The sequence below is a fragment of the Ursus americanus genome, chromosome 22, assembly GCF_024610735.1.
Source record: "Ursus americanus isolate L20-20 chromosome 22, mUrsAme1.1.p, whole genome shotgun sequence".
NCBI classification, from domain to species: Eukaryota; Metazoa; Chordata; class Mammalia; order Carnivora; family Ursidae; genus Ursus; species Ursus americanus.
In genome coordinates, this window is record NC_142148.1 from 40,935,534 (window position 1) to 40,950,518 (window position 14,985).

The 14,985-nt window shown below is 45.3% G+C and overlaps 1 protein-coding gene across 1 annotated transcript in view; it reads left to right on the plus strand.

Annotated features, from left to right (window-relative positions):
* PCSK2 (proprotein convertase subtilisin/kexin type 2) overlaps positions 1 to 14,985 on the plus strand; it is a 249,610-nt gene that overhangs the window by 161,675 nt on the left and 72,950 nt on the right. The window contains exon 6 of the mRNA XM_087853760.1: positions 14,709 to 14,785. Coding sequence (XP_087709886.1) covers positions 14,709 to 14,785 — 77 coding nt within the window. The remainder of the gene's footprint in view (positions 1 to 14,708; positions 14,786 to 14,985) is intronic.

Consider the following 14,985-nt stretch of genomic DNA (forward strand, 5'->3'; position numbering starts at 1 on the left):
TGTGATGAACGTGGGTCTTGGAGCCCGTCCTCGTGGCACCTTCCTAAGCGGTGCGCCCAGCCTCCAAGTGAAGGCTGTGATCACTTTGCCCGAGTTTATGAAGTACGAAGTTGGATTCCCATCACAAGCGCTGTCAGGGTTTTTTGGCTTCAAAACCAATTAAAATGATGAATAGCTATGAAAGGAACCAACCAGAAGCACATTTAATCTTTCTCCTGAACGGTTGGGGATCAGTCCTTTCCTGTGTCGCATTTCCCGTTAGCTGGGAACATGAAATGGGGCATATTCAAAGGTAAGACTCAAACAACTTCTTCACGAAAGGGAACTGATCCACTCAGCTTTCTTTTTTATCAGCTACGAACACGGGAGATAGTTACAGTGTGCCTCATCTTCCTCTTTGCTTCTCTCCCAAGGTCATAACACTCTGTTTCCATCATCTCTCGTTGTTAAGGTTATCCTAAAAAAGAATCACTAAAGCAGAAATTAACTGTTTGGGGGGGGAGGACAAGTGAAAAAGTGCCGAAAGATTTTTGAGTTGGATTTATAATGGATGCAAAAATAAGTGGCCTCCAAAAGCCCTGAGAACGCCTCTCCCCCTGACACACACACACACACACACACACACACACACACACACACACTCCTTGCTGCTCTATCATATATCTCGGGTATGAACGTTCCCACCCAATTTCAAGGGCACTGGAAGAAGCAGGATTATCCGTCTTGTCATTTTTGTCCCCACTTTCTATGGTGGGAAAGATGTGCACACGCCATGCAGTGCAGAGAGAAGAGAATGAGTCTGAGTCAGAAGACCTCATTTCTAGTACGAACTCAACCACTTCTAACTGAAAAACTTGGGCAAATCACATGACCTCCTGAGCCTCAGTCTTCCTATCTGTAAAACGGGGGGTTACAAGACTCAATTCTCAAAACTATTGTGAGGCTCAACCGAAATTAATTTGTGCTGAATTATACGCATATGGGCTTATACCTAAAACTTGTATCTGTAGTTATGATAACCACAGACCCCTGTGTGACCTACTTCTTACTCGTGTTGCTATGCTTTTGACAGGAGGAAAATGCATTGTGTAAGATGGGCTTCAGACAGTCTCCAATAAATAACGTTTGGGCAGAACAACCCCTTTGATGAGGTGACTCGGTTATCAGTGAACTCTTTGCTATTTTTAGGGCTGAAAAAGGAGAGACAGGTCATACCAAAGTTGTATAATCAATCACACTGGGAGGGCTGTAAACCAGTGTGTCCCTCTCTCCCGGGACATCTGAACTCCTAGGTAGTGGCCTTGGACCTCAGCAGCCATTCATAGGAAAGCAGAACCCTCACAGCGGACCCAAGGGAAGGGAAGCTGTGATCAGCCATCTCTACGACATGGCAGAACACCCAGTCAAGAGAGGGAAACACAAATCAGTTTGCACCCCGTCACCGTGACAACACAAATTTAGACCCTGGCTGCTACGTGCCCTTCTGATTCCTTTTCCAAAACGGTGTCTCGCTCTCGTCCTGCTGATTTACACGGTTGCTTCTGCAGGGCCTGAGAGCACACTCGGTCTTTGTGGAACCTCGAGAAGCAGGCTGCTCCCGGCCCCTTCGCTCTTCCCTCCCGGGCGGGCGAGGTGTGAGGTCCAACAGCAGCTACTGTAAGCCCATCGGCCAGCCGCCCCGTCTCCATCCTGGGTCCCGGAGGCTATCCCTGCAACTCACCAGTGGGATCACTCTCCTCACCCTCTCATTGAGTTATCAAGGCGAACTTGGACGCCCTTTCTTAAACCCACATCCTTTCTTTTCCCTCAACCTGAAATTAGCCCTTGCTTTGGTGTCAGCCTCTCTTGAAGTGACAAAGGCTCGCGGCACTGCCTCGAGCCGCTTTGGTACAACTCGCTCAAGGTCGACTTTGCCATTGTGGGGACACAGGGACACCTGGGAGGTGAAGGGCCCTGGAGAAGCAGAGAATCCCACAAGGCTGGCACGGGGCCAGGAGGATTGACTGGTGCGAGGACGGGTCAGGCGCCAGGATTGGCTCAGAGCGCTAGTTATACTCAGAGAGGTTCAACTTTGGGCTACGAGGCCGCGCAATGACGGCACACAATCAGAACACACTTGTGGTTGCCCCGCTCACCCTCATTTTTACTAAATCCCAATGATGTCCTACTGCAACGTTAACTTCAGTTTGTCTATGTCACCTGTTAGAATCCAGGAAACGTGTTGTTTCTTTTCAGGAAAGAGGCGGGGTGTCCAACTAAGCATGCATTGAAATAGACACACATTTTAAAAGAAATGTTTTAACTCCTATTGCTGCTAAAGCAGCTTGGCATTTAGTTTTGTCTATAATTGGGTGTATTTTCAAAGTTTTGACAGAAACTTTATTTTAAGCCGCAGGCAGCAAAAAAGAATTCAAACCTTAATATTCATCAAAAATTATTGAACGGAAGGAAAACCTTCACTTTGAACTTTCACTCTTCTTCCTTGCAGAATCCACCCCCGCAATAGCTCTCGTCTGCTAGAAGTACAGAGAATGCAATACTTTTGTGTGTAGTGACCACATACTTTATCTTGCTTTCTTGTCTTCCTTGTCATCAGGAGTGGCCTGATGAACCAAGGAATTCACTGAGACAACTCCATTCTCAGAACTTTCTCTGTAGAAAGCAGTTCACTCTGAGAGATGCCAAGAAGCTCCTCATGCTTCCAAAATACCGCTCTTCAATCTCTACTATTAGAGATTGAGTTCTTTGGCTCTTTCCAATGTCCGTTCTCTTCTTTTAAAGCGAAAATTGGAAAGGGCACTGTCCTGAACTTATTCGTGCTAAAATATGAATGGCTTATCAAATTCAGTTTCTTCCTGCTGGAGAATTTAGGTGGAAGGGGGAGGAGGAAAAGTGGGAGGAGAAGGCTGTAACAGGGAGATTACGGATGCGTAGAAGGGAAGCGAAGGGCCACAGGCAAACCTGACCCGAAGCATCCATTTTACAAATAAAAGAATCTGTGCACACAGGAATTCCCTGGAGATCTGATGAAAATGCAGATTCAGCCAGTCCGGGGTACAACCTAAGACTTTCCATTTCGTACAAGTTCTCGGGCGATGTCAGTGCTGCTGGTCCACAGGCCACGCTGGACGCAGCAAGGGAGGCAGAATATAAGCGGTGAACGGAGCTGTTAGCCCAGCGGTTCTGCACCTTGGCTCTACATCTGAATCACCTGCACGGGCTTTTTTTTGTTTTTTAACTACTGATGCCCAAGCCCCGCCCCAGATCAATTAAATCAGAATCCAGGGGTCACTCAAGTATTCATTCTTCTAGAAGGTCCCAGGCAATTCTATGCAGCAGCCGAGGTTGAGAAGCTCAGTTCGCTGCTAACCAAAACTTGTCGAAAACTCGGGCGTCGGTCCGTAATTACGTGTTCTCCCGCCAGGGCGAAAGGCCAGGCATCCCCGCTGAGGGGGTTTTCCTCTACAAAAGTGACTTGCTGCTGTAAAGTGCCTGGCACACTCAAGAAATACTTGTTCGATGAAACAAACGCATAAACGACAGGCTGAATGCATGAAGGGAGGCCAAGAGCCCATAGACTGTAAAGACTTGGCGTTCTGACGTTGAAATGCCAAGTGACAAGAGCGAGATTTGAGGACAGAAAGTCTTTCCCATGACTCCTCAGATCCCCTGCGCAGACGCTCAGTTCTGCTGGCTCTGCTCATAACAGCAGGATCCCAAGCCCAGAAACACTCCCGGGGCTTTATCCCAGGCTTGGCCGAGCATGAGCCGTCCCAACACCCCGCACAACTTCTGCGATGGTGCTCTTCTTTCCCAAGCCCTTTTCCTGAAATTGACTCACTTCTTTAACGTAAGTGCATGTGTTTTCAAGGGAAACTATAAATCACTATTGCAAACAGATAAACAACCAATATCCCTTGACATAAATGGAAGTGACTGTCAAAACAAATACGATGAAAACCACCCGAGCTGGATGCCCGGCCCGCCCGTGCTTGCCTCCGTCAGATAAGGAGATGGATGGCCGGGAATAGGGAGGTGTGAGACACACGGCGCACGGGATGGAGACTTGCCGTTGGCATAATAAGAAGGATGGAGGAGTGCTTCGGAAGAAATCACGGCCTGATGTTACTGACACACCGCGGGTGAGCATCTCATAGACCACCACTCCGGGCCAGCGATTTTCAAACCCACTCAGAAATCCGCGGGCCACCAGACACTGCTAAAGGAGCTCTGGGGGGAAAAAAAGAAGTATTTCCAAGATTTCAGTTTCTGAAGACTCCACTCATCACTGCTGTTTGTCTCACATACAGTGTGATGTCTGTTTCTCAAAAAAAAAAAAGAAAGAAAAAGTCCTACTTCCAAGAGGAGAAACGTCATCAACAGAGGAAAAGGGAGTAGCTTGAGACTTGCTGCTGAGAGCAGGAAAATGAGCTTTCTCTTTGAAGGCATGTTTGCTGCTTGAGGCCTCAAAGCCATCATACCTACCTTGGAGGAGAGAATGTACTAAACCAAACTGTGCTGTTTGAAAAATGCATGGATCATACAAAGGAGGAGATGTGCCTCCCGGTTCTTGAGTGAGGGGCATCCGGGCGGGAGTTAAATCATTGGCTCAATGGACGTGCTCGGATTTGGACAGGCTGGCCCACTGACATTGTAGGGAGTAAACCCACTAAATTGTCCCTATTTGCTAGGTGTTTGTATTTCTCTTTTAAACAATGCAGGCCATAGAAGGTGCTGGCTATGACCCTTACGCAGAGCCGCAAGACTGTGTGGTTAGGGGAGAAGCCTATGGAGCCAGACTGCCTGGTCTGAATCCCTACTCTGTCCCTGTTCATCTGTGTGACCGCGGGCAAAATACTCAACGTCTCTGTGCCTGGGTTTCCTTGCTCACAGAATGAGAGTGGTAAGAGGATTGCCTACCACGTAAGGATGTCATAAGGAGGAGATGATGTAGACAAAGCGTCTAAAAGAGCCCCTTGTGCTCATTATGGGTTACCTGTTATTATATGGCAAAAAAAATTTTTTACACAGAATAAAAGGTTATGCTATGAAAATTATGTCTTCCTTCCCCCGCAGACCACATGGCCCTCCGTAGAGGCAAAGCGCTATACAAAAAGGCTCTTGGGTATCTTTCCAGAAATACTGTATCCATTTACCACCGAGGATATCCTTCTCTTCCCTGCAAATGGGAGCTCACAAGGCACTCTATTCTCCACACCGCCTTTCTTACTTGACAATATTTCCTAGGAATGAGTTCATGGTAGGCTTGGTCCCTCCTTCTTGCAGAGTTTTGCATCTTAGGGGGGCCCATCATTTATTTCGGCTGTCCCTGTTGTTGGACACTGGATCTGCTTCCGGTCTTTCACATTTACAATCACGCTGCCGTGAATACACCGAAAAGCAGGTATTTCATCTGTGTGCAACATAGCTTTAGGATAAATTCTTCCAAGTGGGACAGCTGGGTCAAAGAGTCTGTGTGTCTTTTATCTGGATAGATATTGTCGCATTTCTCTTCTGAGAAATCATACCAATTTACACACTGACCACCCGGTACATAAATGTCTCCCCTCATTCTCAGAATAATGTTTTAAATTCAAAAGACTAACTACATGAGATCACCAAAGAAAGCAACTATATTGAAATGCAGCTTTCGGTGTGTAAAAATACACCTGTGCGGAACGGTAGTGTGTATCGTTCTTTCTTAATGCATTAACCAACAACATTTAGTGGCAGCTAGGAATGAGTAGAAAAGATATTTCAGCCCATCAGCAACCACTGTAATGCGATACGAAAGTACGTGTTGGTGACAAGCTCACAGGTCCTGCTAATAATACGGTGGCTTGGAGTTTACAGCCAAAATTGAAGGAAATGCTAAATCTGAGTTGGCAGCTAGCGAAAATAAAGATGTAAATTCTTTCTGAACACGTATGGGACCCTGTCGTAGAGCCAGCTCTCGGAGACTAATTAGAGTGGATGGCAGCTTCTCCTCAACGCATCAGGTTAGCCCCAGGATTTCACACTTTCAGGACAGCTCTTAGAATCCGTGGGTGGGAATCGGCCTCATCCGGCCTAAAAGAGGCTTCGTGGGCCTTGTAAAACAACCAGACAAGTCAAGATGTGGATATACAGAGGGAACCCCAGCAGCCATCCAGAGGCGTGGCTTTGACTGGTTCTTGGAGATAACCCCGCCTCTTCCTTCAATACTTCAATACCTCTCCTATCCCACGGGGGTTTGGAGACTATTGAATAAAATAAGAGCATTTTAACTCCTATGAAAGTGAAAAGGAACTCATTCTTAACTTAAGGCTCCGTGTTAACCATTGTGAATTAATATTGTTTCCTCGTCTTACATGTAGTGTTTAGAATCTCTCTCAGATCTGCCGAAAGAGCGATTCTGAGGGTCAAAAGAAGGGACTGCTCAGCTTTGGAAAACATAAGAAGCTCAGTGGTCCAGGACACGGCTTGGGGGCATGGTGATCCTTGCCCGGCGTGGCTATGATGTTATCTTGTTCTCTCACCCGAAGAATACTCCAGTGACAACAGAAGGTACTGGAATTTACGGAGGAAGAAGGAAGTGATGGTAGGAGGCGTCAAGTCCACCACCGGAGAACACTCCATGGCTGGAAAAATGCACAACTCTGGCCATCTCAGGGGTATAAAACAAAGATTTCAAACAATTTTCTGACTATGCATCTTTTTTTTTTTTTAATTTCTGAGTGCAGGAGAAATGTTAAATTTCATTAAGTTTTACAGCCAGACTTAATATAGACATAAATCCCTTTAACGTTGGTTTCAGTCAAAAGTGAGCTGAACATTATCGTTAAAGCAGTGCATGTGGGAGAATTATTTGAGGAAAATCAAAATAGGCACAGTTGGGAACATTCAGCCATGACCATCTTTGATTCAAGTAGGCACAATAGCAAAATTCTTTAGACTCTAATGGACTGGGCTATTTTGCTGCTCAGTTTCCATACAGATGAGCTTTGGTCTGGGGCAATATGGTTGCAGTCTGCAAGTCTATCTGGGGAAGCTCATTTCTCTTTCATTAGTCCATGAGCGCAGTGCAATTTCAGCTAATACGGTTACATAGCTCCTAGCTGGGTTATTTGGTTAAACGCCTTCAGGGAAAGAAGAAGCCAGAATAAAGGGACAAATGGGATGGATGTACTCTCTTGTTCTGAGTTCCTATAGCTGTTGGAATCTCACTGGTGATTAATCATATGCCGTGTTGTTCTCATAATTCTCCTATTGTTTGAGATATTAGTTAAGTCTGATATTACCTGCCATTTCACAGGGGACGTCTTATCTCCCTCATACAATTTCTTTGAGGTCTGAGCTTATATATGATGCTAACTAGGGAGATCTACTTCTTGCCATGGTTCATAGATGTGGTCATACTTACATGCATTTGTGTGAAATTGAAAAAGCACTCCCTCCTGGTGCGTGAGTTGCAAAACAGCACCCTCCTTCTGGGCAAACAGATGAGAAAAGAGTACCCAACCCCCCAGGGCTGGCCAATGATTTTTTAAAGCCCTACCCCGGGGCTTATGGAGTCCAGTGCAGCATTTAATTGCTCCCCTTCGGTATGCGCCCTTATGCAAGGCACAACCTGAGCAACTGTCCATGGCAGCCCTGATTAAAGATACCACTTTCCTAATTTTGTAATCAGACCACAGAGGTTGTTCCTCTGTGCTCTAAAAATATCTGTTCACTCATGCAGCAGCGGCCCCCCATGTTAACGGTGTTGGCCTATTACAAAAGCTTGGTATTATAAGAATGTCAGTGCAGCATCACAAAAATGAAAATGGGTAAGGCCTTGTGCGGCACACACCGTATGTACCCGTTTCACCTGGCGATCACCTCTGCGTGCTGGAGGGCTGTTCACGGCAAGCGCCTGCTGCTCTCTGCCGAGAGTGATGTTCTGACCACAGGCCCAGACGGGACACTTGTAGATGGAAAGACAAAGAACTAGAGGGCTGTTGCCCCTAGAAGCAGCCCTCAACCAGTGATGGACGGAGTTGGTGGAAACAAAGGTGGGGCTTCCCCGCCATCTCAGCCGGGTGCTCTCCTCTGCCTCCATGAGAGCCCCTATCCGTTTCTGACCAAAGTCACACCTGCGGACCCACCGTGAGACCCAGGAGAGGTAAACATCAGTGTAGTGAGGCTGGTTGATATCAGATTCCTTTTCAACAGGCGCAGCCCACCTAGAAGGACTGGGACATGGGACAGGTATGTCTCAGAGCAAAGGGGCCCCTCAGGAAGACAAGGATTGGGGGAGATAGGGTAGGCCGCAGGCTCTCAGAGGGCAGCCTGGGAACCCAAGAGGCCTAGGCTGACAGGGAAGAGTTGGCAAATCTTTCTCTAAAAGGTAGTAAATATTTTAAGTTTTGTGGGCTTCTGTCACAAGTCTGCTGTTATAGCATGGAAGCGGCCACTGGCAATTAAACAAATAGACATGGTTGTGTGCCAATAAAACTTTATTTACAAAAACAGGGAGAGGGCTGGATTTGGCACGTGCCATATTTTGTGACTCTTGTTATAGGTGATCAAAGAAAGCAAAGGACACAGAAGAAGAAATCAGAGGTGAGAGAATGCCCACGCTGTTGGCCAGTGCACTTGCCAGCTTACAACGGTTCTTTCATTTTATCCTCACAGCAACCAGGGTACTCACAGTTTGATCATCTGCATTTTAAAGATGAGGAAACTGTGGTTTCCAGAAAGCAAGAAAATTGCCAAGACCAAACAGCCTAGGTTTGAAACCATATCTGCCTGATTTGAAGGCCTCTCTCCTTTTCTCTACTCCAAGCTGATGCCTACAGACACATTTGTCGTGTACAACCCAGCAAGGAAAGTTCTCGGATCCCAGAGGCATTAAATTCCAGATTTGGGGAGGAAGAGGGGCAGTACCAGAAACAGGTTCAGTCTCGGGGGTCTTAGAAGCGTCTCTGAGAGTGTTAAAGCAAGGGGCATGGCTGTCACTGCGTTCACCACCGGCTTGCACAGGGAGACCAGCCCTGGCATCCGACGCATGCCATCTGTCAGCCTGTGACTCTGAGAGCCGCACAAAGGTACCACCTCAGACAGAAGAAGTAAAAAGACTTCTTGAAAGTAAGTAACTTCCTGTCCTTTCCTAGCTTAGTGTGCAAGCAATCATCTGATGGAAACATGCACAGTACGAACAACAGCCAAAGTCATAATCATTAAAGTTCCTTTCTATGGGCTAGTCTAGTCTTGATTTCTGACTATGCTTTCAAATATTCAGAAATTAAGCCTTAGCATTATTAAATACCACAGGGCTTTTTTTTTCCTCTTGTACTCAACTCTTATAAAAGAAATGAGCCATTATCAGAAGTTTCTTCGAGAAATAACTTCCAGGGAAGCCCTGAGGTCAGTTTGGATTCAGTCCAGTCTTCTCACTTTCCGTGCGATGGTACAATGATAATTCAAGTTCTTCGTGATGACTCTGAATCACCCTGATCCTGAATCATCAATGATTAAATTATGTTCACTAAACAGCTAGTATTTTCTAAAGCAAGAAAATAGACTAATGCATTTGCAAAGGAAGTTATGGAAGAATTCAAACCAAAACAAGTGACTGGCTTAGCGTGGGACGACCAGAGCATTAAATTTACAGAGACACCACTTCCCCCAAATGTTCACCTTAATGGCTATTTTAGAAAATTCCAACATAACTCAAGGCCAGTTTAATTTATTCGCGTACACAAATAATTTTGTGGAAGGCAACATTGTAATTCAAATCCATAAATGATTCGGTCTTGGCTGTAAAAGTATAAACAGAACGCTTACAAAAAATTGCTCACTGTTCTTTCTTGCTATAAACCATCTGATTTTTGGCCAAAAGACCTACAGCCAAACAAGCACCACTGTTTGCCTTCGTTAACACTCAGGGTAGACTGTTACACAAGGAATTAAGCATTGGTCATCAAATTAATTGAAAGACAACAAAACTGAGTTCGTAAGTCACCACCCACCTCCACACTCACAGGGGAATTTGACCCCAGGCAATACGTGCTCTTTCCCTTCTTAGAAAAATGGTCTCAGAGTTCCGTGGATTCTTGGTTGCAAGCTTTGCTGTGAGATCTGTGCAGTGCCCTCTCCAGCCCCTACCCACCCCAGGGCAAGCGATTTTCTCCAGAACCAGGTTGGAGCCCAGAGGCCTCAGCCCAGACCACGGGTAATGATTACCCACCAGAAAAGTGAACCAGAGTGAAAAACTTGTGAACCAGGCAATCAGGCAGCAAACACAGAGGTGCAGAAAATTCCAACTTTTCTTTTCTCGAATGGAATTTAACTTCTATCTGTCCAGCCTAATTGTGCTCACTCAAGGCAGAATTTGACCTTGGTCAACTCAGGTGTTGCCGCCACCCTCCTGTCTCCAGGATTGTCCTTGAGCCTCGAAGAACTAGCACAGCATTAGGAGAGGGCGCAGGGGTGCTGGGTTTTGCGTCTCATCATCTGTACCCCTAGATTCCACTCCTGCACCCCCATTTCCCACTGGCCTTATTTGTCAGTCCATGCGGATCCTGCCTGAAACTTGGATCCTCAGTGTCCTGACCCCTGAAATTTCTAGGCCAGCTGGTTCTCACTGTCACCCTCTCACCACCCTCAGCCTCCCACAGAATATTCCTGCTGCCTGCTGCTCCATACTGATGGTCAGAGGAACGCAGGGTGGGGCCAGCCCAAGTGCCTGAGCTAAGACACCCCTGAGAGCCCCTGCTGACCAGTAGCAAAATACCCCTGCTCTAAGATGAGTCCCAGACCTCTCCAAGATTGGACATTCCAACATACCTCCTTCCCGCTCCAGAACACAGCTCAGAAGAAAGAGGTAGCACTCCACGTCCCTTCTAGGGGTCCCACGATGGCTACTTTGTGAATTTTCCATTCAACTTGCCTTAGACCAGGCGACTCTTCTCCTATGGAGAAACAAACCAGGCTTAGCAAATAGTCTTCCAAATATATTGCTGAAGTTTCAACCTCAGCTTTGAAACCCAAAAGAAAAAAGACTAACTTGGATTTCTCTCCATAGTGTACCTAAGAATGCTCTTGTCCCAAAAATTTAGAGAAGGTTAGGGGTAACTGAACATAGTTACTATTTCAAAATAGTATCCCTCAAAAGAACTGAAATCCAAATAGTTGAAGAAAAGTAAAAAACAAAACAAAAAACATGCCAAATCTGAGTGGGTCTCCCAGAAACAGGAAATATAGACCAGATCGAGAATTAAACTCTTTAAAAAGGTAAAAGAGAGTAGTTTGGGATCTAAGGGGAAAAGGAGGAGCAGATCATTTGCAGCCAATGATTAAGGCCAGAGGAGACAGAAGGATGTCCTCTCTGATATCCAGGTATTAAAGGAAGACCTGGATTCTAGAACAAAGGATAAGCTTATTCAACACTGAAGATACAAGGATGGGTCCAAATTTTGAATGGGGTAGGGGAAGATGGAAAATGAGGAATTGGTTTTCAATGGGTGTGAAGTTTCTGTTATGCCAATGAGTAAGTTCTAGTGCTATGCTGTGCAACACAGCCCACAATATGGTATTATATACTTTAAACTGTGGTAAGAGGATAGAGCTCATGTTAAAGGTTTTCGCCAAGGCAAAATCAAAAATAACACACAGACACAAAAGGACACAAGGAAATGTAGGGAGGTGATGAATGTGTTTTAGCACCTTGGTCGTGGTGATGTGATCACAGGTGTCTGCATTTGCCCAAGATCGTTACACTGTGAAGTGTTTTGATTATACCTCCATAAAGCCCCAAATTGTTTTTTTTTTTTAAGACTTATTTATTTATTTGACAGAGATAGAGACAGCCAGCGAGAGAGGGAACACAAGCAGGGGGAGTGGGAGAGGAAGAAGCAGGCTCCCAGCAGAGAATCCTGATGCGGGGCTCGAACCCAGAACGCCGGGATCACGCCCTGAGCCGAAGGCAGACGCTTAACTGCTGTGCCACCCAGGTGCCCCCAAAATTCTTAAATTAAAAAAATTTAACACCATACACAGAAATAAATGTGGATGAAAGACCTAAAAGTGAGACAGGAATCCTTCAAAATCCTAGAGGAGAACACAGCCAGCAACCTCTGCCATCAGCCATAGCAACTTCTTACCAGACGTGTCTCCTGAGGCAAGGGAGGCAAAAGCAAAAATAAACTATTGGGACTTCCTCAAGATATAAAAAGCTTCTGTTCAGTGAAGGAAACAGTCAACCAAACTAAAAGACAGCCTTCAGAATGGGAGAAGATATTTGCAAATGACATATCTGATAAAGGGTTAGTATCCAAAATCTATAAGGAACTTATCGAACTCAACACCCCAAAAATGAATACTCCAACTAAAACATGGGCAGAAGACATGAATAGACGTCTTTCCAAAGAAGACATACAGATGGCCCACAGACATGAAAAGATGCTCAAATCAGGGAAATACAAATCAAAACTACAGTGAGATACCATCTCACATTGGTCAGAGTGGCTAAAAGTAACAACTCAGGAAGCAACAGACATGGCGAGGGTGCAGAGAAAGGGGAGCCCTCTCACACTGTCGGTGGGAATGCAAGCTGGTGCAGCCACTCTGGAAAACAGTATGGAGGTTCCTCAAGATGTTAAAAATAGAGCTACCCTATGACCCAGCAATTGCACTACTAGGTATTTACCCAAAGGATACAAAAATACTAACTCAAAGGGATACACGCACCCTGATGTTTATAGCAGTATTATCTGCAATAGCCAAATTAGGGAAAGAGCCCAAATGTCCATCGACTGATGAATGGATAAAGAAGATGTGGCATATAGATACAATGGAATATTATTTAGCCATCAAAAAGAATGAAATCTTGCCATTTGCAACAATGTGGATGGAGCTAGAGAGTATTATGCTAAGAGAAATAAGTCAGACAGAGAAAGACAAATGCTGTATGATTTCACTCATACGTGAAATTTAAGAAACAAAACAGATTACAAAGGAGTGAAGAAAAGAGAGGCAAACCAGAAAACAGACTCGTAACTACAGATGGGTTAAAAGGGTGATGGGTATTAAGGAGGGCACTTGTGATGAGCACTGGGTGTTATATGTAAGTGATGAATCACTAAGTTCTACATGTGAAACTTCTGATACACCATATGTTAATTAACTGGAATTTAAATAAAAGCTTGGGAAATTTTTAAAAAATTTTTTTCAAGGTGACATCTACCCCAAACACAACATTTATATAAATAAATCAGTATTATAATTCTGATTGCTACAACTACTGGTGACTAATTGCCCTTTGTCATGCAACAAATGGAAACACAAACTAATGGAATTCATCAACGCGTTCTTAAAAACATTATGCCACTAATACATCAGGTTTGCAAACTGAAATGTTTTACCTCACGAAAGGGCACAATTCTTGAAGATGCCTCAGGACCCATGGAATCGAGAAATGCCCACACTGGAATATACATCTAACCCAGTGCTTTCCAGCCCACTGTGTACTGTGGACCAGGAAACCTTCTGGGGCTTTACTGCAGAACTCAGAATCAAAGCAGAGAAAAATGGTATTCTCATTTTCAGCATCCCAGGCAAGCAAAGAAGACAGCAGGAAGGGATGGATTAGTCACCAAAAGGTGACTCCCTAATCATCTCCCATCGTGGACCAAAATCAAAGGTTGATCAACTGAAGACCTAAATGGAAAACGATTTAAGTGGAAATGGAATTGATTTCTGTGGAGGAAGGACTCTCAATGGGAAAAGTGGAGGTGTTGAATGCATAGAATTTTTTTTAAAAGATTTTATTTATTTATTTGGCAGGGACAGCCAGCAGAGAGGGAACACAAGCAGGGGGAGTGGGAGAGGAAGAAGCAGGCTCCTAGCGGAGGAGCCTGATGTGGGGCTCGATCTCAGAACAGTGGGATCACGCCCTGAGCCGAAGGCAGACGCTTAACGACTGCGCCACCCAGGCGCCCCTGAATGCATAGAATTTAAGCTTCAAACTGAATACTGTAGAGTGTAAGAGTATTCCCAGTTTGTCATCGTCTACTTACTTGTTTCATCGTTTGATTGATGTCTGTCCCCCCAACTGGGCTGTAAGTTACATGAGGTCACAGATGTCGCTACCACAGTCCCATATTTGGAAAAGTCTCTGGCATATGTTAGACTCTTACTGACATTTGTTGAATGAGTAAATGAGGTTGATATCGTGCCAATGTCAGGGGTTCGGGTGGGGTTTCGCACCCATAAGTATACAGGAGACAAGCCTATGTCAGTCTGAAGCCGCGAGCTGGAAGTGAGCCTCCTGCATAAAGCAAGAAAACTGCAAAGGTTGCCTCACTTGTGACAGAAGATCTCGAACCTTCTGACCATCAATCCAAGGAAAACTAAGTCCTGGGTTCCAGGTGCACCTCACTTACCCACAGGTGGTAACTCAACTTAAGATGGAGATAGTCCTGGAGAGCACAGGACTCAAATTTGCTAGTTCTTTAAGGGCCTGAAGTAGAACGGGATGAGGAATCCTGGAAAGAGGATAAAGGGAGAACAGAGAGATCCAAGCACACACCAGCTCTGGCACCATTTTGTGAGGGCTGGTCCGGAGCAGAACGCTAACACAGCACTCCACAGAGGGCCGTAAACATGAAACGGCCGTGTCTCACGGCATTTTCTCTTGCTTCTACGTCTGGCTTGATTGAACTAATGAGACACCTCGTGTTTTTCAGAACGCCGAGGCGAGCTACGACTTCAGCGGCAACGACCCCTATCCTTACCCTCGATACACAGACGACTGGTTCAACAGGTAAACTGGGCCTCGTGGGCTGTGCTTTGACTTGAGATTTTGGGGGTTTATTTGACTCTGCTTTGTTTGTAAAGCTTCAACATCACCAAGAAAATAATCTCAGTGCTTCACTAAATTATATTGTGATTTTTCTCTTTCATAGCTACATTCTCCTAAATTCTTAGATTTTGTTAATACGGCAATGTTCCCCTAAAATTGTC